Below are 22,364 nucleotides of genomic sequence, written 5' to 3' on the forward strand. Positions count from 1 at the left end.
GATCTATGGGGGATCTATGGGGGTCTATGGGGGATCTATGGGGCACTGGCAGTGTCTATGGGGTCCGTGGGGCACTGGAGGGTGTCTATGGGATCTATGGGGGATCTATGGGGGATCTATGGGGGATCTATGGGGGATCTATGGGGTCTGTGGGGGATCTATGGGGCACTGACAGTGTCTATGGGGCCCGTAGGTGTCTATGGGGGTCTATAGGTGTCTATGGGGGTCTATAGGGGTCTATGGGGGGTCTATGGGGTCTTGGGGTCTATGGGGGATCTATGGGGCACTGGCAGTGTCTATGGGGCCCGTAGGTGTCTATGGGGGCCCATAGGGGTCCATAGGTGTCTATGGGGATCTATATGGGATCTATGGGGTCTATGGGGTCTGTGGGGCACTGGCAGGATCTATGGGGCCCATAGGTGTCTATGGGGTCCATAGGGGTCCATGGGGTCTATGGGGGATCTATGGGGCGCTGGAACAGCCCCCAGACCCCAAAAGGGAGGTTGGGACACCCCAGTTCCCCTCCCCCCCCCCAGCCCGGTGTCCCCAGAGCCGCCACCGCACAGGAAGGGGACGTGGCGTCACCCCGGGGTGACAACGGCGGGGTGGGAACACCCAGGGGACATCCAGGGGACACCCAGGGGACACCCAGGGGACATGGGGACACAGGAAGGGGTTATGGGGGTCACAGGGGACATGGGGGGGACACGGAAAGGGGCATGGGGGGACACAGGGGACACCCAGGGGACACGGGAGTCACAGAGGGGACGTGGCGTCACCCCGGGGTGACAACGGCGGGGTGGGGACACCCAGGGGACACCCAGGGGACATGGGGACACAGGAAGGGGTTACGGGGGTCACAGGGGACATGGGGGAGGGTCACAAATGTCACAGGGGTCATGGGGACACGGAGGGGTCACGGAAAGGGACTTGGGGAGGTCACCGAGGGGTCACGGGTGACACCCGGGGGGTCACCGAGGGGTCACGGGTGACACCCGGGGGGTCACCGAGGGGTCATGGGAGGGGACACGGGACGGGACGCGGGTGGTGACGTCATGGGGGGACCCCAGTGGAAATCCCCCCCCCCCCCCCGCCCCGCCCTTTAAAGGAGCCGGCGGGGCCGGAGGCGGCTCCAGAGACCGGGCCGGGAACGGGACAAACGGAACGGGACATTTGGGACCGGGATCGGAACCGGGACATCGGGACCGGGACAACAGGACCGGGATCGGAACCGGGACAAACGGAACGGGACATTTGGGACCGGGATCGGAACCGGGACATCGGGACTGAGACACCGCGACCGGGATCGGAACCGGGACATCGGGACCGGGACAACAGGAACGGGATCGGAACGGGGACATCGGGAACGGGACACCGGGATCGGGACATTGGGAGTGAGATCGGGACCGGGACACCCGGAACGGGATCAGAACCGGGACAACCGGAACGGGACATTTGGGACCGGGATCGGAACCCGGACATCGGGACCGGGACACCGCGACCGGGATCGGAACCGGGACATCGGGAGTGAGATCGGGACCGGGACCGGGACATCGGGAACGGGATCGGAACACCGAGAACGCGACCGGGACAACTGGAACGGGACATTTGGGACCAGGATCGGAACCGGGACATCGGGACCGGGACATCGGGAGTGAGGCACTGGGACCGGGACCGGGACACCCGGAACGGGATCAGAACCGGGACAAACGGAACGGGACAACCGGAACGGGACCGGGACAACGGGAACAGGATCAGAACCCCGGGACCAGGACCGGGACAACCGGACCGGGACATCGGGAGTGAGACCAGGACACGGAGCGGGACATTGGGAACGAAATCGGAACCGGGAGCGGGGTCCGAACCGGGACTGGGATTAAACACCGGGACCAGAACCGGGACCAGAACCGGAGCTGATTCTGGGACAGCGGAACCGGGACCGAGACCAGAGAGAGGTGAGGGGACAGCGGGACTGGGACCGGGACCAGGAGTGGGTTTGGGACCAGGATTAACACTGGGGGTGACACCAGCACTGTCCCCAGCCCTGGTGCCACCCCAAGTGTCACCCCAGCATCCCCAAATGTTCCCAATGTCCCCAATGTCCCCCAATGTCCCCAAATTCCCAATCCCCTCGATGTCCCCAAATGTCCCAAATGTCCCCAATGTCCCCAGTGTCTCCAATGTCCTCAATCCCCCAATGTCCCCAATGTCCCCAAATGTCCCCAAATCCCCAATGTCCCCAATGTCCCCAAATTCCCAATCCCCTCGATGTCCCCCAGTGTCCCCAAATGTCCCCAATAACCCCAGTAACCCCAATGTCCCCAATGTCCCCAATGTCCCCTGATGTCCCCAATGTCCTCAATCCCCCAATGTCCCCAAACCCCAATGTCCCCACTGTCCCCAGTGTCCCCAGTGTCCCCAAATTCCCAATCCCCTCCATGTCCCCAAATGTCCCCAATAATCCCAGTAACCCCACTGTCCCCAATGTCCCCAATGTCCCCTGATGTCCCCAATGTCCTCAATCCCCCAATGTCCCCAATGTCCCCAATGTCCCTCCAGGATGCAGGTGACCCAGGTGACCCTGGTGGCCCTGGTGGCCCTGGTGGCCCTGGCGGGCTCAGAGCCACCGGACGCGGCCGGGGTGGCCCAGCTGGTGACAGATTTTGGGCTGCGGCTGTTCCGGGCGGCGCTGGCGGCCCGAGGTGACACCAACGCCATCTTGTCACCCTACGGGGCCACCTCGGTGCTGGTGGCCCTGCAGGTGGCCACGGCCGGGAGGGGACGGCGGCAGCTGGAGGAGGCCATGGGCTTCAGCATCGACGGTGAGGGGACACCGAGGGGACACTCGGGGACATTGGCGCCACTGGGGTGGGTTTGAGGTCATTGGGGACACTTTGAGGTCATTGTCACCGTTGGGGACACTCGGGGACATTGGCGCCACTGGGGTGGGTTTGAGGTCATTGGGGACACTTTGAGGTCATTGTCACCATTGGAGACACCTTGGGGACATTGGCACCACTGGGGTGGGTTTGAGGTCATTGGGGACACCTTGAGGTCATTGGCACCGCTGGGGACACCTTGGGGACATTGGCACCGTCAGGGGCGTGGTTTGGGGTCATTGTCACCATGGGGAGGGGATTTTGGGGTCATTGTCCCTATAAAGGGACACCATTGGGTCATTGTCACCATTGGGGACACTTTGGGGTCATTGTCCCCATTGGGGTGAGGTTTTGGGGTCATTGTCCCCATTGGGGACACCTTGAGATCATTGTCCCCATGGAGGGGTGAGATTTGAGGTCATTGTCACCACTGGGGACACCTCAGGGTCATTGTCCCCATCGGGGTGAGGTTTTGGGGTCATTGTCCCCATTGGGGACTCCTCAGGGTCATTGTCCCCATTGGGGCTGCTCTGGTCACCCTGTCCCCACTGAGGGGGGGGAGTTCCCCCCATCTGTGCCTCAGTTTCCCCATTCCGTGCCTCAGTTTCCCCATCCATATTCATTTCCCCGCTCCGTGCCTCAGTTTCCCCGCTCTGTGCCTCAGTTTCCCCGTTCACATTCATTTCCCCACCCCCTGCCTCAGTTTCCCCATTCATATTCATTTCCCCACTCCGTGCCTCAGTTTCCCCATTCCGTGCCTCAGTTTCCCCATTCCCTGTCTCACTTTCCCCGCTCCCTGTCTCAGTTTCCCCGCTCCGTGCCTCAGTTTCCCCGCTCCCTGCCTCACTTTCCCTGCTCCGTGCCTCAGTTTCCCCATTCCCTGCCTCAGTCTCCCCATTCCCTGCCTCAGTTTCCCCATTCCCTGCCTCAGTTTCCCCGCTCCGTGCCTCAGTTTCCCCATTCCCTGTCTCACTTTCCCCATTCCCTGCCTCAGTTTCCCCATTCCGTGCCTCACTTTCCCCACTCCGTGCCTCAGTTTCCCCGTTCCCTGACTCAGTTTCCCCTCTCTCCCTCCCTCCCCGCAGCCCCGGGGGTCGCGGCCGCGCTGCGGGGCCTGCAGGGGGCGCTGCGGGGCCGCTCCCACCGCCTGGAGGCGGCCCAGGGGCTCTTCGTGGCCCGGGGGGTGACCCCGAGGGGTCCCTTCGTCACCCGGCTCCGCAGGGCCCTGGGACCCCGCGGGATCGCCCGCCTGGAGCTGCAGAATGGGGAGGGGGCGCGGAGGGTCCTGAATGCGTGGGCACGGGAGAGAACGCGAGGTGAGACCCCCGGGATTGGGGAGATGGATGTGAGACCCCCGGGATTGGGGAGATGGAGATTTGGGACCCCCGGGATGGGGAATTTGGGGGTTTGGGGGTTTGGGGATTTGGGGATTTGGGGAGGGGGCGTGGAGGGTCCTGAATGAACGGGCACGGGAGAGAACGCGATGTGAGACCCCCGGGATTGGGGAGATGGATGTGGGACCCCCGGGATTTGGAGATTTGGGGGTTTGGGGATTTGGGGATTTGGGGAGGGGAGACCCCCGGGATTGGGGAGATGGAGATTTAGGGATTTGGGACCCCCGGGATTGGGGATTTGGGGATTTGGGGAGGGGGCGCGGAGGGTCCTGAATGCCTGGGCACGGGAGAGGACACGAGGTGAGACCCCCGGGATTGGGGATTTGGGGAGGGGAGACCCCCGGGATTGGGGATTTGGGGATTTGGGGAGGGGGAGTGGGAACCGCGAGGGATCCTGGGATGGGGGATTTGGGGAGGTGAGACCCCCGGGATTGGGGGGGGAGACCCCCGGGATTGGGGAGATGGAGATTTAGGGATTTGGGACCCCCGGGATTGGGGATTTGGGGATTTGGGGAGGGGGCGCGGAGGGTCCTGAATGAATGGGCACGGGAGAGAACGAGAGGTGAGACCCCCGGGACTGGGGATTTGGGGATTTGAGACCCCCGGGATTGGGGATTGGGGATTTGGGACCCCCGGGATTGGGGATTTGGGGATTTGGAGATTTGGGGAGGGGGCGCGGAGGGTCCTGAATGCCTGGGCACGGGAGAGAACGCGAGGTGAGACCCCCGGGATTGGGGATTTGGGGATTTGGGGAATTGGGGAGGGGGCGCGGAGGGTCCTGAATGCGTGGGCACGGGAGAGGATGCGAGGTGAGACCCCCGGGATTGGGGATTTGGGACCCCCGGGATTTGGGGATTTGGGGAGGGGAGACCCCCGGGATGGGGAGGTGGAGATTTGGGGATTTGGGACCCCCGGGATGGGGGATTTGGGGATTTGGGGATTTGGGACCCCCGGGATGGGGGATTTGGGGATTTGGGGGTTTGGGGATTTGGGGATTTGGGGATTTGGGGAGGGGGTGCGGAGGGTCCTGAATGAATGGGCACAGGAGAGAACAAGAGGTGAGACCCCCGGGATTGGGGAGATGGAGATTTGGGGATTTGGGACCCCCGGGATGGGGGATTTGGGGAGGGGGCGCGGAGGGTCCTGAATGCATGGCCACAGGAGAGAACGCGAGGTGAGACCCCCGGGATTGGGGAGGGGGTTCCCTGGGACCCCTTTGGGGTGGGGGAGATGAGTGTGGGACCCCTGGGATCCCGTTTTGGGGATCAATGGGATTTTTTTTTTTGATCAATGGGGTTTTTGGGGGATCAATGGGATTTTTTGGGGATCAATGGGATTTTATGGGATTTTTTTGTATCAATGGGATTTTTGGGGGATCAATGGGGTTTTATGGGATTTTTTTTGGGATCAATGGGGTTTTTTGGGGATCAGTGGGATATTATGGATTTTTTTGGGGGATCAATGGGGTTTTTTTGGGATCAATGGGGTTTTTTGGGGATCAATGGGGTTTTTTTGGTATCAATGGGGTTTTTTGGGGATCAATGGAATCTTATGGGACTTTTTTTTTGGATCAATGGGATTTTATGGGTTTTTTTTGGGGGATCAATGGGGTTTTTTGGGGAACAATGGGGTTTTTTTGGTATCAATGGGGTTTTTTTGGTATCAATGGGATTTTTGGGGAACAATGGGGTTTTTTGGGGATCAATGGGGTTTTTTTGGTATCAATGGGATTTTTTTGGGGGATCAATGGGTTTTTTGGGGATCAATGGGATTTTATGGGATTTTTTTGGGATCAATGGGTTTTTTTTGGTATCAATGGGTTTTTTGGGGATCAATAGGATTTTATGGGATTTTTTTGGGCTCAGTGGGGTTCTTCGCTCCTCGCTGACCCCCCGATGTCCCCCCAGGGCTGGTGTCCGGCCTGGTGCCCCCCGGGGCGCTGTCCCCCCGTGTCCGGCTCTTGGTGGCCAGCGCCGAATTCTTCGGGGGGTCCTGGGGGGTCCCGTTCCCCCCCGGCGCCACCCGGGCCCGGCCCTTCCTGCGCCCCGACGGCTCCGAGGGCAGCGCCGCCATGATGGAGGTGACGCTGAGGCTGAGATGCGGTGAGGACCTGTGTCACCTTTGTCACCTTTGTCACCTCCTGTGTGTTACCTGTGTCACCTGTGTCACCTGTGTGTTACCTGTGTCACCTGTGTGTCACCTGTGTCACCTGTGTCACCTTTGTCACCTCCTGTGTGTCACCTGTGTCACCTGTGTGTCACCTGTGTCACCTCCTATGTGTTACCTGTGTTATCTGTGTCACTTGTGTCACCTCCTATGTGTTACCTGTGTCACCTCCTGTGTGTCACCTGTGTCACCTGTGTGTCACCTGTGTGTCACCTGTGTGTCACCTGTTATGTGTGTGTCACTGTGCCCATGATGGAGGTGACGCTGAGGCTGAGATGCGGTGAGGATGGCACCTGTGTGTCACCTGTTACCTGTGTCACCTCCTGTGTGTTACCTGTGTCACCTCTGTCAGCTCCTGTGTGTCACCTGTGTCACCTGTGTGTCACCTGTGTGTTACCTGTGTCACCTGTGTCACCTGTGTCACCTGTGTGTCACCTGTGTCACCTGTGTGTCACCTCCTGTGTGTCACCTGTGTCACCTCCTGTGTGTCACCTGTGTGTCACCTGTGTCACCTGTGTCACCTGTGTGTCACCTGTTATGTGTGTGTCACTGTGCCCATGATGGAGGTGATGCTGAGGCTGAGATGGGGTGAGGACCTGTGTCACCTTTGTCACCTGTGTCACCTTTGTCACCTTTGTCACCTGTGTGTCACCTGTGTGTTACCTGTGTCACCTGTGTTATCTGTGTGTTACATACTGTGTCACCTGTGTCAGCTGTGTGTCACCTGTGTCACCTCCTGTGTGTTACCTGGGTCACCTGTGCCACCTGTGTGTCACCTGTGTGTCACCTGTGTCATCTATGTCACCTCTGTGTCACCTGTGTGTCCCCTGTGTGTCACCTGTGTGTCACCTGTGTGTTACATACTGTGTCACCTGTGTCACCTCCTGTGTGTCACCTGTGTGTTACATACTGTGTCACCTGTGTCACCTGTGTGTCACCTGTGTGTCACCTGTGTGTTACATACTGTGTCACCTGTGTCACCTCCTGTGTGTCACCTGTGTGTTACATACTGTGTCACCTGTGTCAGCTGTGTGTCACCTGTGTCACCTCCTGTGTGTCACCTGTGTGTTACATACTGTGTCACCTGTGTCACCTGTGTGTCACCTGTGTGTCACCTGTGTCACCCTCCTGTGTGTTACCTGTGTGTCACCTGTGTCACCTCCTGTGTGTTACCTCTGTCACCTGTGTGTCACCTGTTATGTGTGTGTCACTGTGCCCATGATGGAGGTGACGCTGAGGCTGAGATGCGGTGAGGATGGCACCTGTGTCACCTGTGTCACCTCCTGTGTGTTACCTGTGTCACCTGTGTGTTACCTGTGTCACCTCTGTCAGCTCCTGTGTGTCACCTGTGTCACCTCCTGTGTGTCACCTGTGTCACCTGTGTCACCTGTGTCACCTCCTGTGTGTCACCTGTGTGTCACCTGTGTGTCACCTCCTATGTGTTACCTGTGTTATCTGTGTCACCTGTGTCACCTCACCTGTGTCACCTTATGTGTGTCCCCTGTGTGTCACCTGTGTGTCATCTGTGTGTCACCTGTGTCACCTCTGTCAGCTCCTGTGTCACCTGTGTGTCACCTGTGTCACCTGTTACCTGTGTCACCCCTCTGTCCCCTTTGTCACCCGTTACCTGGGTGTCACCTGTGTCACCTGTGTCGCTTGGGGGGCACCTGTGTGTCACCTGTGTGTTACATCCTGTGTCACCTTCTGGCACCCCCTGTGTCACCTGCGACAGACACCTCATGTCATGGCGCCTGTGTCACCTGTGTGCCATCTGTCTGTCCCCCTGTCTGTCCCCTCACCCCCCCCCATTGTCACCTCCCCTCAGGTGACTTCGAGTCCCCCGGGGGGGTCCCGTTCGTGGTGGCCGAGGTGCCGTACGCGGGGGGGGAGGTGGCCCTGCTGCTGGTGGCACCGCTGGAGCGCCACGTCCCCGTTGTCACCCTGGTGCCGCTGCTGGACGCGCGCAGGGTCAGCGCCTGGGTGGCGCAGCTGCGGCCGGCGCCGCGCGTGCTGGCGCTGCCACGGTGAGGGAGGGGACAGCGGGGACACTGGGGGGGTTGGGGACATTGGGGACATTGGGGGGATTGGGGATGTTGGGGGCATTGGGGGGATTGGGGACATTGGGAGGATTGGGGGGATTGGGGATGTTGGGGGCATTGGGGACACTGGGGGGATTTGGGGGACATTGGGGACATTTGGGACATTGGAGACATTTATGGGATTTGGGGGATTGGGGACATTGGGGGGATTGGGGATGTTGGGGACATTGGGGGGATTTATGGGATTTGGGGGATTTGGGACATTGGGGACACTGGGGGGATTAGGGGACATTTGGGACATTGGGGGGATTGGGGACATTGAGGGGATTGGGGATGTTGGGGACATTTGGGACACTGGGGGGATTGGGGGCATTGGGGACATTTGGGACAGTGGAGACATTTATGGGATTTGGGGGTTTTGGGACATTGGGGACTTTGGGGACGTTGGGGACACTGGAGAAAAAATGGGGGGAAATTGGGAAAATGAGATTTGGGGACATTGGGGGACATTGGGGACATTGGGGGGATTGGGGACTTTGGGGACATTGGGGGGATTTGGGGACATTGGGGGGATTGGGACATTGGGGACATTGGAGAAAAAATGGGGGGAAATTGGGAAAATGAGATTTGGGGACATTGGGGGACACTGGGGATGTTGGGGACATTGGGGACATTTATGGGATTTGGGGGATTTGGGACATTGGGGACACTGGGGACATTTGGGGGCATTTGGGGACATTGGGGACATTTATGGGATTTGGGAGATTGGGGACATTGGGGACATTGGGGGGACATTGGGAGAAAATGGGAAAAATGAGATTTGGGGGATTGGGGACATTGGGGGACACTGGGGACATTGGGGACATTGGGGGGACATTGGGGACATTGGGGACATTGGGGGACATTGGGGGACATTGGGGACATTGGGGACACTGGGGACACATTGGGGACATTGGGGACAATGGGGACATTGCCACCCCCGTTCCAGTTTCTCCCTGGAGAGCTCCTGGGACCTCCGGGGTCCCCTCAAGGCCTTGGGGATCCTCGACCTCTTCGACCCCGAGCGCGCCGACTTCTCCCCGGTGACAGGTGAGTCCCCAAATGTCCCCAAATGTCCCCAAATGTCCCCAAATGTCACCAACCCCCTGTCCCCAGCGTCCCCAGTGTCCCCAGTTGTCCCCAAATCTCATTTTTTCCCAATTTTCCCCCCCATTTTCCCCCCAAATTTCTCAATTTTCCCCCAATCCCTCCAATGTCCCCCAATGTCCTCAATGTCCCCAAATCTCATTTTTCCCCCAAATTTCCCCATTTTTTCCCCAATGTCCCAAATGTCCCCAAATGTCCCAAACTCCCCCAAATGTCGCCAATGTCCCCCGTGTCCCCAAATCTCATTTTTCCCAATTTTTCCCCCAAATTTCCCCCCAAACTTCCCCTAATCCCCCCAAATGTCCCCAAATCCCCAAATGTCCCCAATGTCCCCTATGTCCCCAAATCTCATTTTTCCCAATTTTCCCTCATTTTTCCCAATGTCCCCAATGTCCCAAATCCCCCTCAAATGTCCCCAATGTCCCAATCACCGAAATCTCATTTTTCCCAATTTTCCCCCATTTTTCCCAATGTCCCCAATGTCCCAATCACCAAAATCTCATTTTTCCCAATTTCCCCCCATTTTTCCCAAATGTCCCCAAATGTCCCCAAATCCCTGAAATCCCAAAAATGTCCCCAAATGTCCCCAAATGTCCCCAAAGGTGAGGAGCAGCTCGTTCTGGGCCCGGTGCTGCAGAAGGTTCGGATGGAGGTGACCGAAAACGGCACCGAGGCGGCCTCGGCCTCAGGTTTGAGCATTTTGGGGCTTTTTGGGGCTTTTTTGGGGGGATTTTGGGGATTTTTTGGGGGATTTTGAGGGGAATTTTAGAGGAGTTTTGGAGGAAATTTGGAGGAAATTTGGAGGAAATTTGGAGGAATTTTGAGGGGAATTTTGGAGGGATTTTGGGGGGAATTTTGGGGAGAAATTTTAGAGGAATTTTGAGGGAATTTTGGAGGAAATTTGGGGGGAATTTGGAGGAATTTTAGGGGAATTTTTGGGGAAAAATAGGAGGAATTTTGAGAGGAATTTTGGAGTGAATTAGGAGGAATTTTGGGGGGAATTTTGGAGGGATTTTGGGGGGGGATTTGAGGGAAATTTTGAAGGAATTTTGGGGGCATTTTAGAGGAATTTTTGGGGAATTTTGGAGGAATTTTGAGGGGAATTTTGGAGGAAATTTGGAGGAATTTTCAGCGGAATTTTGGGGGAATTTTGAAGGGATTTTTGAGGAATTTTGAGGGCATTTTGGGGGAATTTTGGGGGGAGAAGTTTGGGGGAATTTTGGAGGGAATTTTGAGTGGATTTTGAGAGACTTTGGGGGAATTTTGGGTGGAATTTTGGGGGGGTCTCACTGTCCCCCCCCGTCCTGCAGCTGCCGTGGTTTATTCCCGCATGGCCCCCCCCGAAATCATCTTGGATCGACCCTTCCTCTTCCTCATCCGCCACGTCCCCACAGGTTTGGGGGATTTCGGGGCAATTTGGGGGATTTTGGGGGTCTTGGGGATTTTGGGGAGTCTCGGCCCCCCAGATTTGGGTCTGGGGGTGCCCCTGACCCCCCTCTCTCCCCCCACAGGCGCCGTTCTCTTCGTGGGGCAGGTGACGGAACCATGAGCACCCCAAAATTGGGAAACTTCGAAATTGGGAAACCCCAAAATTGGGGACACCCCGAAATTGAGACACCCTAAAATTGGGGCATCCCAAATTTGTGGTTTGTGGGAGCTGTAATTTATTGTTAAGAGTTTAATATATTAAATATATTGAATATATAAAATTTAATAAATACATAAAAGTACGTTAAATTTATTAAATATATAAAATAAATTTATTAAATATATTGAATTTATTGGTGATCACCCCAGACCCGGCCGTGGGGTCCCTCCTGCCCTGGGGTTGTTTCAGTCCAACCGCAGAACCCCAAATTCTCCTTTTTCCCCCCCAAAATCCCCCCCGTCGTTACCATAGCAACACCCCCATAGCAACCGTTACCCGCCACGGCAACAGCCCCGCCCCTTCCCCTTAAGCCACGCCCCTTCCCCGTTACCACGGTAACACCCGCCCTGTGGCGGGAAGCTCGCCGCGGTTACCATGGCGACAAACCCCGCCCACTCCCCGTTGCTGTAGAAACCCCCCGCCCTATCAGCGCGAAACCGCTCCCTAAACCACGCCCCTTTGGCGGTTACCATGGCGACACGCCGCGGCCCGGCGCATGCGCGGTGACGTCACACCCGGAAGCGGCGGGCCCGGCGCGGCGGTGCCGGAGGCGCGGAACGGCCCCGTCCGACCCCCCCCGACCCCCGGGACCCCCCCGGGACCCCCTCCCGGACCCCCCCGGCCCCTCCCCGACCCCTCCCCGAGCCCCCGGTCCCGGCTTCGGCCGCGGCCCCTCCCCCTCACGGGACACGGCGCGATGGTGAGCGAGGGGGGGAGGGGATGGGGGGGCGGTCACGTGGTTGGGGAGGGGTGGTCACGTGGGAGGGGAGGGTTGGGGGGTGGTGACCTCGGTGGGGTGACCTTTGACCTTTGGGCATGTGACCCCCTGGGTTCTCACTGGGTGGGGGGGGGAGGGGACGGGGATTTTTCCCGGGGTTCGGTCCCACGTGACCTCGCCCCTCCCCCCTCCCTCAACACCAAAATCTTTCGAAATCGCCCCAAAATCCATCCCCGGACCCCAAATCCCCCCAAAATCCATCCCCGGACCCCAAATCCCCCCCAAAATCCATCCCCCAACCCCAAAATCTCCTGTAATCTCCTCAAAATCCTTCCCCCAACCCCAAATCCCTCCAAAATCCTCCCAAAATCCATCCCTGGACCCCAAATCCTCCCAAAATCCATGTCCGGATCCCAAATTGCTCCAAAATCCATCCCTGGATCCCAAATCCCCCCAAATAACCCAAGACTCCCCCAAATTCCATCCCAGTCCCTTCCAGGTGCTCCAGTGACCCCAAACTCCCCCAAATCCCTCTCAAAAAACTCAAAAATAAAGCCCCAAATCCCCGCTAAACTCCTCAAAATTGCCCCAAAGTCCCTCCCAGTAGCTCCCAGTCCCTCCCAGTGACCCCAAATCCCCCCAAAACTCCCTAAAACCACCTCAAATCCCCCCAAAATCCCCCCAAACCCCCTCCCAGTCCTTCCCAGTCCCTCCCAGTATATCCCAGTTGCTCCCCCTCCCTCCCAGTGACCCCAAAACTCCCTAAAACCACCCAAAATCCCCCCCAAACCCCCTTCCAGTTGCTCCCAGTCCATCCCAGTTTATCCCAGTTCCCTCCCAGTGACCCCAAATCCCCCCAAAACTCCCTAAAACCACCCAAAATCCCCCCCAAAACTTCCCCAAATCCCCTCCCAGTATATCCCAGTCTATCCCAGTGCCCCCCAGTGACCTCAAATCTCCCCAAAACTCCCCAAATCCCCCCCAAACCCCCTCCCAGTTGCTCCCAGTTCCCTCCCAGTCCCTCCCAGTGACCCCAAATCTCCCCAAAACTCCCTAAAACCATCCAAAATCCCCCCCAAAACTTCCCCAAACCCCCTCCCAGTTCCCTCCCAGTCCCTCCCAGTGACCCCAAATTCCCCCAAAACTCCCTAACAAACTTCCCCAAACCCCCTCCCAGTATATCCCAGTATATCCCAGTCTATCCCAGTATATCCCAGTCCCTCCCAGTATATCCCAGTCCCTCCCAGTGACCTCAAATCACCCCAAAACTCCCTAGAACCACCCAAAATCCCCCCCAAAGCTTCCCCAAACCCCCTCCCAGTTCCCTCCCAGTCCCTCCCAGTATATCCCAGTTGCTCCCATTCCCTCCCAGTGACCCCAAATCCCCCCAGAACTCCCTAAAACCACCCAAAATCCCCCCAAATCCCCCCAAACCCCCTCCCAGTCTATCCCAGTCTATCCCAGTGCCCCCCAGTGACCCCAAATCTCCCCAAATCTCCCCAAAATCCCCCCAAATCCTCCCCAAACCCCCTCCCAGTCTATCCCAGTCTATCCCAGTGCCCCCCAGTGACCCCCCAGCCCCCCCAGATGCGGTTCATGCTGCTGTTCAGCCGCCAAGGGAAACTGAGGCTGCAGAAGTGGTACCTGGCCACGGCCGACAAGGACAAGAAGAAGATGGTGCGGGAGCTGATGCAGGTGGTGCTGGCCAGGAAGCCCAAGATGTGCAGCTTCCTCGAGTGGAGGGACCTCAAGGTGGTCTACAAGAGGTACAAAAAACCCAAAAAAAAGTGGGGAAAAAAAACGGGGTTTGGTGGTTAAAAAAAAGGGAAAAGTTGAGGGGAAATGGAAAAAAAAACGGGGATTCGCGGCGAAAAATGGGAATTTCTGAGCTGGAAACGGAGGGGTTGGCCATGGTTGGGTTGGCCATGATGGGGTGGTCTTCAGGAGTTGGTCATGATGGGTTATCATGATTGAGTTGGCCATGGTTGGGTTGATAATGGTTGGGTTGGCCGTGGTTGGGTTGGCCATGATGGGGTGGTCTTCAGGAGTTGGTCGTGATGGGTTGACCATGATTAGCTTGACCATGATGGTAAGTTGACCATCATTGGGTTGACCATGATGGGTTGATCATCATTGGGTTGGCCGTGGTTGGGTTGACCATCATGGGTTGATCTTCAGAAGTTGACCATGGTTGGGTTGACCATGATAGATTGACCTTCCTGAGTTGACCATGATGAGTTGACCGTGGTTGGGTTGACCATGGTTGGGTTGATCATGGATAAATTGACCATTGTTGGGTTGACCATCATGGGTTGATCATGGTTGAGTTGACCATGGTTGGTTGACCATGATAGATTGACCTTCCTGAGTTGACCATGATGAGTTGACCATGGTTGGGTTGGCCATTATGGGATGATCTTCAGGAGTTGGTCGTGATGGGTTGACCATGGTTGCATCGACCATGATTGCATCCAACCATGATTGGTTGGACTGACCATGATGGGACCTCCTCAGGGCCACATCCCCATGCTCCGGTGGGTTCTGGTGGCCATGGGGACTCCATGGTTGGGTTCTGGTGGCCATGAGGACATCCCCACCTCCCTGGTTGGGTTCTGGTGGCCATGAGGACCATGATGGGTTGACCATGGTGGGTTCTGGTGGCCATGGGGACTCCATGGTTGGGTTCTGGTGGTCATGGGGACATCCCCACCTCCATGGTTGGGTTCTGGTGGCCATGAGGACCATGATGGGTTGACCATGGTGGGTTCTGGTGGCCATGGGGACATTCCCACCTCCATGGTTGGGTTCTGGTGGCCATGGGGACCTCCATGGTGGGTTCTGGTGGCCATGGGGACTCCATGGTGGGTTCTGGTGGCCATGGGGACTCCCTGGTGGGTTCTGGTGGCCTTGGGGACGTCCCCACCTCCATGGTTGGGTTCTGGTGGCCATGGGAACATCTCCACCTCCATGGTTGGGTTCTGGTGGCCATGGGGACCTTCATGGTGGGTTCTAGTGGCCATGGGGACCATGATGGGTTGACCACGGTGGGTTCTGGTGGCCATGGGGACATCCCCACCTCCATGGTTGGGTTCTGGTGGCCTTGGGGACCATGATGGGTTGACCATGGTGGGTTCTGGTGGCCATGGGGACCTTCATGGTGGGTTCTGGTGGCCATGGGGACATCCCCACCTCCATGGTGGGTTCCAGTGGCCATGAGGACATCTCCACCTCCATGGTGGGTTCTGGTGGCCATGAGGACCATGATGGGTTGACCACGGTGGGTTCTGGTGGCCATGGGGACATCCCCTCCTCCACGGTGGGTTCTGGTGGCCATGGGGACATCCCCTCCTCCATGGTTGGGTTCTGGTGGCCATGGGGACATCCCCACCTCCACGATGTCCCCCAGGTACGCCAGCCTGTACTTCTGCTGCGCCATCGAGGGCCAGGACAACGAGCTGATCACGCTGGAGCTCATCCACCGCTACGTGGAGCTGCTGGACAAGTACTTCGGCAGCGTGAGTGGGGACACGGCCGGGGGACACCATGGGGACACCTCAGGGTCACCAGAAACATCTCAGGGACATCCTGGGGGCATCAGGGACGTCCTGGGGTCATCAGGGACATCTTGGGGTCACCAGAAACATCTCAGGGACATCCTGGGGACACCAGAAACATCTCAGGGTCACCAGAAACATCTCAAGGACATTGGGGACACCTCAGGGACATCCTGGGGACATCAGAAACATCTCAGGGACATTCTGGGGACACCAGGGACATCCCAGGGTCATCAGGGACATCTCAGGGACATCTTGGGGACATCAAGGGCACCTCAGGGACATCGTGGGGACACCAGGGACACCTCAGGGTCATCTTGGGGACATCAAGGGCACCTCAGGGTCATCATAAACATCTCAGGATCATCAGGGACATCCCAGGGTCATCAGGGTCACCTCAGGGGTCATCAGGGACACCGTGGGGACATCCTGGGGTCACCAGAAACATCTCAAGGACATCAGAAACATCTCAGGGACACCAGGGCCACCTCAAAGTTCTCTAGGAGCCCGTCAAGGCCACCAAAAGCCACTCAAGGCCACCAGGGCCACCCCAAAGTTCTCCAGGAGCCCCCAAATGCCACCAGGGTGACCCCAAAGCTCTCCAGGAGACCCCAGGTGCCACCAGGAGCCTCTTGAGGCCACCAGGGCCACCCTAAAGTTCTCCAGGAGCTCCTCAAGGCCACCAAGGCCACCCCAAGTGCTACCAGAAGTCCCTCAGGACCACCCCAAAGTTCTCCAGAAGATCCCAAATGCCACCAGGGCCACCCCAAACTTCTCCAGGAGCCCCCAAGTGCCACCAGGGCCACCCCAAAGTTCTCCAGGAGCCCCCAAGGGCCACCAGGGCCACCCCAAAGTTCTCCAGGTGCCACCAGGGCCACCCCAAGTTCTCAAAGAGTCCCTCAAAGCCTCTCCAAAGTTCTCCAGGAGCTCCTCACGGCCACCAGGGCCACCCCAAAGTTCTCCAGGAGCTCCTCAAGGCCACCAGGGCCATCCCAAAGTTCTCCAGGAGCCCCTCAAGGCCACCAGGGCCACCCCAAACTTCTCCAGGAGCCCATCAAGGCCACCAGGGCCACCCCAAGTGCCACCAGAAGTCCCTCAGGACCACCCCAAATGTTCTCCAGAAGACCCCAAATGCCACCAGGGCCATCCCAAAGTTCTCCAGGAGCCTCTCAGGGCCACCCCAAGTTCTCAAAGAGTCCCTCAAAGCCTCTCCAAAGTTCTCCAGGAGCTCCTCAAGGCCACCAGGGCCACCCCAAAGTTCTCCAGGTGCCACCAGGGCCACCGCAATGTCCCCGTCCCGGGCAGGTGTGTGAGCTGGACATCATCTTCAACTTCGAGAAGGCGTACTTCATCCTGGATGAGTTCGTGATGGGCGGCGAGATCCAGGACACGTCCAAGAAAAGCGTCCTCAAGGCCATCGAGCAGGCGGACCTGCTGCAGGAGGTGGGGACAACCCAAAATCACCCCAAAAAAATCCCCCAAAAAATCTGAAAAAATCCTCCAAGATATCCCCAAAAAATCCCCCAAAAAATCCCAAAATAAATCCCGAAAAATCAAAAAAATCCCCCAAAAAATCCCCCAAAAATCCCAAAGTGTCCTCAAGGCCATCGAGCAGGCGGACCTGCTGCAGGAGGTGGGACACCCCAAAAATACCCCCAAAAATACCCAAAAATATCCAAAAAATCCCCCCCAAAAAATCCCAAAAGAAATCCCGAAAAAATCAAAAAAATCCCCCAAAAAATCCCCCAAAAATCCCAAAGTGTCCTCAAGGCCATCGAGCAGGCGGACCTGCTGCAGGAGGTGGGGACAACCCAAAAATACCAGAAATCCCAAAAACCCATGGGGACACCCCAAAAAATCCACCCCAAAAAAATCCCAAAAAGATCCCCCCAAAAAATCCCCCAAAAATCCCAAAGTGTCCTCAAGGCCATCGAGCAGGCGGACCTGCTGCAGGAGGTGGGACACCCCAAAAATACCCCAAAAATACCCAAAAAACCCCCAAAAAGTCCCCCCAAATAATCTGAAAAAATCCTCCAAGATATCCCCAAAAAATCCTACAAAAAATCCCAAAATAAATCCCAAAAAAATCTCAAAAAATCAAAAAAAAAAAAATCCCCAAAAATCCCCCCCAAAAAATCCCAAAATAAATCCCAAAAAATCCCCCAAAAAATCTCCCAAAAATCCCAAAGTGTCCTCAAGGCCATCGAGCAGGCGGACCTGCTGCAGGAGGTGGGATACCCCAAAATCACCCCAAAAAAATCCCACAAATCCCCAAAAATCAAAAAAAAAATCCCCCAAAAATCACAAAAGATCCCCCCAAAAATCCCAACAAAATCCCCAAAAGATGCCCCCAAAAATCCCAAAAAAATCCACAAAACAATCTCCAAAACATCCCCCCCAAAAAATCCAAAGAAATGACTAAAAATCACCAAAAATCCCCCCAAAAATAAAAAAAAAATCCCCCCAAATAATCTCAAAATTCCCCCAAAAATACCCCAAGAAATCCCCAATAAAATCCCCCCAAAAAAATCCCCCCAAAAAATCCCGAAGCGTCCTCAAGGCCATTGAGCAGGCGGACCTGCTGCAGGAGGTGGGACACCCCAAAAATACCCCAAAAATCCCAAAAAAACCCCCAAAAAATCTGAAAAAATCCTCCAAGATATCCCAAAAAATCCCCCAAAAAATCCCAAAATAAATCCCAAAAAAATCAAAAAAATCCCCCAAAAATATCCCCCAAAAATCCCAAAGTGTTCTCAAGGCCATCGAGCAGGCGGACCTGCTGCAGGAGGTGGGACACCCCAAAAATACCCCAAAAAAATCCCAAAAAATCCCCCAAAAAAATCTGAAAAAATCCTCCAAGATATCCCCCAAAAATCCCAAAATAAATCCCAAAAAATCCCCCTAAAAATCACCCCAAAAAGTCCCCCCAAAAAATCTGAAAAAATCCCAAAAAAAATCCTCCAAGAAATCCCCAAAAAAATCCCCAAAAACTCCGCCAGGATGGAATGGGAGACCCAAAAATCCCAAAAAATCCATTGGGACACCCAAAAATCCAGGGGGAGGCGGGTGTGGACCCCCCAAACTGGGACAGGACCCCCCAAACTGGGATTGAACCCCCCCAAACTGGGATTGACCCCCCCAAACTGGGATTGAGCCCCCCCAAACTGGGACAGGGCCACCCCAAACTGGGATTGAACCCCCCAAACTGGGACTGAACCCCCCAAACTGGGACAGGGCCCCCCCAAACTGGGAATGAACCCCCCAAACTGGGATTGAACCCCCCCAAACTGGGATTGACCCCCCCAAACTGGGATTGAACCCCCCAAACTGGGACTGAACCCCCCAAACTGGGACAGGACCCCCCAAACTGGGATTGAACCCCCCCAAACTGGGACTGAACCCCCCAAACTGGGACTGAACCCCCCAAACTGGGACAGGACCCCCCAAACTGGGATTGAACCCCCCCAAACTGGGACTGAACCCCCCAAACTGGGACTGAACCCCCCCCAAACTGGGACTGAACCCCCCCAAACTGGGATTGAACCCCCCCAAACTGGGACAGGACCCCCCAAACTGGGATTGACCCCCCCAAACTGGGACTGAACCCCCCCAAACTGGGATTGAACCCCCCAAACTGGGATTGAACCCCCCCAAACTGGGACTGAACCCCCCAAACTGGGACAGGACCCCCCAAACTGGGACTGAACCCCCCCAAACTGGGATTGAACCCCCCCAAACTGGGATTGAACCCCCCCCCAAACTGGGATTGAACCCCCCAAACTGGGATTGACCCCCCCAAACTGGGATTGAACCCCCCCAAACTGGGATTGAACCCCCCCAAACTGGGACTGAACCCCCCCAAACTGGGATTGAACCCCCCAAACAGGGACTGAACCCCCCCAAACTGGGATTGAACCCCCCCAAACTGGGAATGAACCCCCCCAAACTGGGACTGAACCCCCCAAACTGGGATTGAACCCCCCCAAACTGGGATTGAACCCCCCAAACTGGGATTGAATCCCCCAAACTGGGATTGAACCCCCCCAAACTGGGATTGAACCCCCCCCAAACTGGGACTGAACCCCCCAAATTGGGATTGACCCCCCCAAACTGGGACTGATCCCCCCCAAACTGGGACAGGACCCCCCCAAACTTGGACAGGGCCCCCCCAAACTGGGATTGACCCCCCCAAACTGGGACTGATCCCCCCCAAACTGGGACTGAACCCCCCCAAACTGGGATTGAACCCCCCCAAACTGGGACAGGACCCCCCCAAACTGGGACTGAACCCCCCCAAACTGGGATTGACCCCCCCAAACTGGGACTGATCCCCCCCAAACTGGGACAGGACCCCCCCAAACTTGGACAGGGCCACCCCAAACTGGGATTGAACCCCCTAAACTGGGACAGGGCCCCCCCAAACTGGAATTGAACCCCCCAAACTGGGATTGAACCCCCCAAACTGGGACTGACCCCCCCAAACTGGGATTGAACCCCCCCAAACTGGGATTGAACCCCCCAAACTGGGATTGAACCCCCCTAAACTGGGACAGGACCCCCCCAAACTGGGATTGAACCCCCCCAAACTGGGACTGAACCCCCCAAACTGGGACAGGACCCCCCCAAACTGGGACTGAACCCCCCAAACTGGGATTGAACCCCCCAAACTGGGACAGAGCCCCCCAAACTGGGACTGAACCCCCCAAACTGGGATTGAACCCCCCCAAACTGGGATTGAACCCCCCAAACTGGGACAGAGCCCCCCAAACTGGGACAGAGCCCCCCAAACTGGGATTGAACCCCCCCAAACTGGGACTGAACCCCCCAAACTGGGATTGACCCCCCCAAACTGGGATTGACCCCCCAAACTGGGATTGAACCCCCCAAACTGGGACTGAACCCCCCAAACTGGGATTGAACCCCCCCAAACTGGGATTGAACCCCCCAAACTGGGATTGAACCCCCAAACTGGGACAGGACCCCCCCAAACTGGGACAGGACCCCCCCAAACTGGGATTGACCCCCCAAACTGGGAATGAACCCCCCCAAACTGGGATTGAACCCCCAAACTGGGACTGAACCCCCCCAAACTGGGATTGAACCCCCCAAACTGGGACAGGACCCCCCCAAACTGGGATTGACCCCCCCAAACTGGGATTGACACCCCCAAACTGGGACTGAGCCCCCCCAAACTGGGATTGAACCCCCCCAAACTGGGATTGAACCCCCAAACTGGGACAGGACCCCCCCCAAACTGGGACTGAACCCCCCAAACTGGGACTTTTACCCCCAGATTTTGGGGTTCCATCCTCCCAAATTTTAAAGTCCAACCCCCCCAAATTTGGGGGTTCACTCCCCCTTTTCCGTCCAAATTTTGGGGTTGTGTTCCTCCCTTGAACCCCCAAATTTTGGGGTTCTGTCACCCCATTTCCCACCCAAATTTTGGGGTTCACTCCCCCCTTTCCCCCCAGATTTTGGGCTCTTTCCCCCCAAATTTTGGGATCAAACCCCCCCAAATTTTGGGCTCTTACCCCTCAAATTTTGTGCTCTTACCCCCCAAATTTTAGGGTGCAGCACCCCCAAATTTTAGGGTCCAACTCCCCCAAATTTTAGGGTCCAACCCCCCAGATTTTGAGATTTTCCCCACAAATTTTGGGATCAAACCCCCCCCCAAATTTTGGCCTCTTTCCCCCCAAATTTTAGGGTGCAACAACCCCAAATTTTGGGGTCCAACCCCTCAACTTTTGGGGTTCCCCCCCAAATTTAACCCCTTCCTTTCCCCCCCCCCAGGAGGATGAATCCCCCCGGAGCGTCCTGGAGGAAATGGGGCTGGCATAGCCCCCCCCGAGCCCCCCCAAATTTTTGGGGACCCCTCCCCAAATTTTGGGGACCCCCCCCCCCATGGGACCAATCCCAGCCTGGAATAAAATTGGGGGGGGTGGGAGAAGGGGACACCCCCTTATGGCCCCCCCAAATTGTAAATATATCTATAATGGGGGGGGCCCTAATTTTTGGGGTCCCCAAATTTTTTGGGGTGGGTTCCCCAATTTTTTTAGGGTGGGGGGGGTCCCCAATTTCGGGGTCCCCACCCCCCAAAATTTCCCACAAATTCCTGTTTATTTTGGGGAGGGGGGTTCATTTAAAGGTTTCCCCCCCCCAACCCAAATTTTTTGGGGATTTCCCCCAAAATTATTTTGGGACCCCTCCCCTAAAATTTCTTGGGGAACCCCCCCAAATTTTTAGGGACCCCCCCTCCCCCATCAATTATGGGACCACGGAGCCCCCAGCCCCAAAAACAAAAAGGAAAAAATTTGGAATAAAATCTGTGGAGACTCGAGCGGAGCTTGGTGATTTGGGGGGAGTTCAAATGGGATTTTGGGGGTTATTTTATCCTTTTCTGGGTTATTTTATAGATTTTTGGGGTTATTTTATAAATATTTTATAGATTTTTGGGGTTATTTTATAATTTTTTGGGGTTGTTCAGAATTTTTTTGGGGTTATTTCAGATTTTTTTGGGGGTTATTCCATATTTTTTGGGGTTATTTTATCTTTTGGGGGGTTTTTTTAGCACTTTTTGGGCTTATTTTACCACGTTTTAGGAGTTGTTTTGCTCCTTTTTGGGGTTATTCTATCCTTTTCTGGGTTCTTTCTTTTTGGGTTTTTTTTTTTTGGGGTCATTTTATAATTTTTTGGGGTTATTTTACCCTTTTTTGGGGTTATTTTACCCCATTTTAGGGTATTTTACCCCTTTTGGGGGTCATTTTTCCCTTTTTGGGGTCATTCATTCTCTTTTTAGGGTCCTTTATTCTCTTTTTTGGGG

The 22,364-nt window shown here is 56.2% G+C and overlaps 2 protein-coding genes across 2 annotated transcripts; both read left to right on the forward strand.

The window, feature by feature from the left end:
- Positions 1-1,118: 1,118 nt before the first annotated feature.
- Positions 1,119-11,326, forward strand: LOC141726580 (plasminogen activator inhibitor 1-like). The gene is made up of 9 exons (XM_074531535.1): positions 1,119-1,955; positions 2,560-2,822; positions 3,965-4,195; positions 6,181-6,375; positions 8,265-8,463; positions 9,467-9,567; positions 10,227-10,313; positions 10,935-11,018; positions 11,136-11,326. The coding sequence occupies exons 2-9, from the start codon at positions 2,561-2,563 to the stop codon at positions 11,171-11,173; spliced, it is 1,197 nt and encodes a 398-aa protein (XP_074387636.1). The 5' UTR covers positions 1,119-1,955; position 2,560; the 3' UTR covers positions 11,174-11,326.
- Positions 11,327-11,753: 427 nt separating this feature from the next.
- On the forward strand, positions 11,754-21,881 carry LOC141726524 (AP-1 complex subunit sigma-1A). The gene is made up of 5 exons (XM_074531446.1): positions 11,754-11,972; positions 13,578-13,756; positions 15,397-15,505; positions 16,850-16,987; positions 21,335-21,881. The coding sequence occupies exons 1-5, from the start codon at positions 11,769-11,771 to the stop codon at positions 21,380-21,382; spliced, it is 678 nt and encodes a 225-aa protein (XP_074387547.1). The 5' UTR covers positions 11,754-11,768; the 3' UTR covers positions 21,383-21,881.
- The last annotated feature ends 483 nt before the right edge of the window (positions 21,882-22,364 follow it).

Source organism: Zonotrichia albicollis, chromosome 36, assembly GCF_047830755.1.
Source record: "Zonotrichia albicollis isolate bZonAlb1 chromosome 36, bZonAlb1.hap1, whole genome shotgun sequence".
NCBI lineage: Eukaryota > Metazoa > Chordata > Aves > Passeriformes > Passerellidae > Zonotrichia > Zonotrichia albicollis.

Coding starts and splice junctions, on each gene's coding strand:
- LOC141726580 (XM_074531535.1), top strand. CDS start 2,561: ATGCAGGTGACCCAGGTGACCCTGGTGGCCCTGGTGGCCCTGGTGGCC. Junction 8,464..9,466: donor CGCGTGCTGGCGCTGCCACG/GTGAGGGAGGGG, acceptor CCCCCGTTCCAG/TTTCTCCCTGGAGAGCTCCT. Junction 9,568..10,226: donor CGACTTCTCCCCGGTGACAG/GTGAGTCCCCAA, acceptor ATGTCCCCAAAG/GTGAGGAGCAGCTCGTTCTG.
- LOC141726524 (XM_074531446.1), top strand. CDS start 11,769: ATGCGCGGTGACGTCACACCCGGAAGCGGCGGGCCCGGCGCGGCGGTG. Junction 11,973..13,577: donor TCACGGGACACGGCGCGATG/GTGAGCGAGGGG, acceptor CAGCCCCCCCAG/ATGCGGTTCATGCTGCTGTT. Junction 13,757..15,396: donor CTCAAGGTGGTCTACAAGAG/GTACAAAAAACC, acceptor GATGTCCCCCAG/GTACGCCAGCCTGTACTTCT.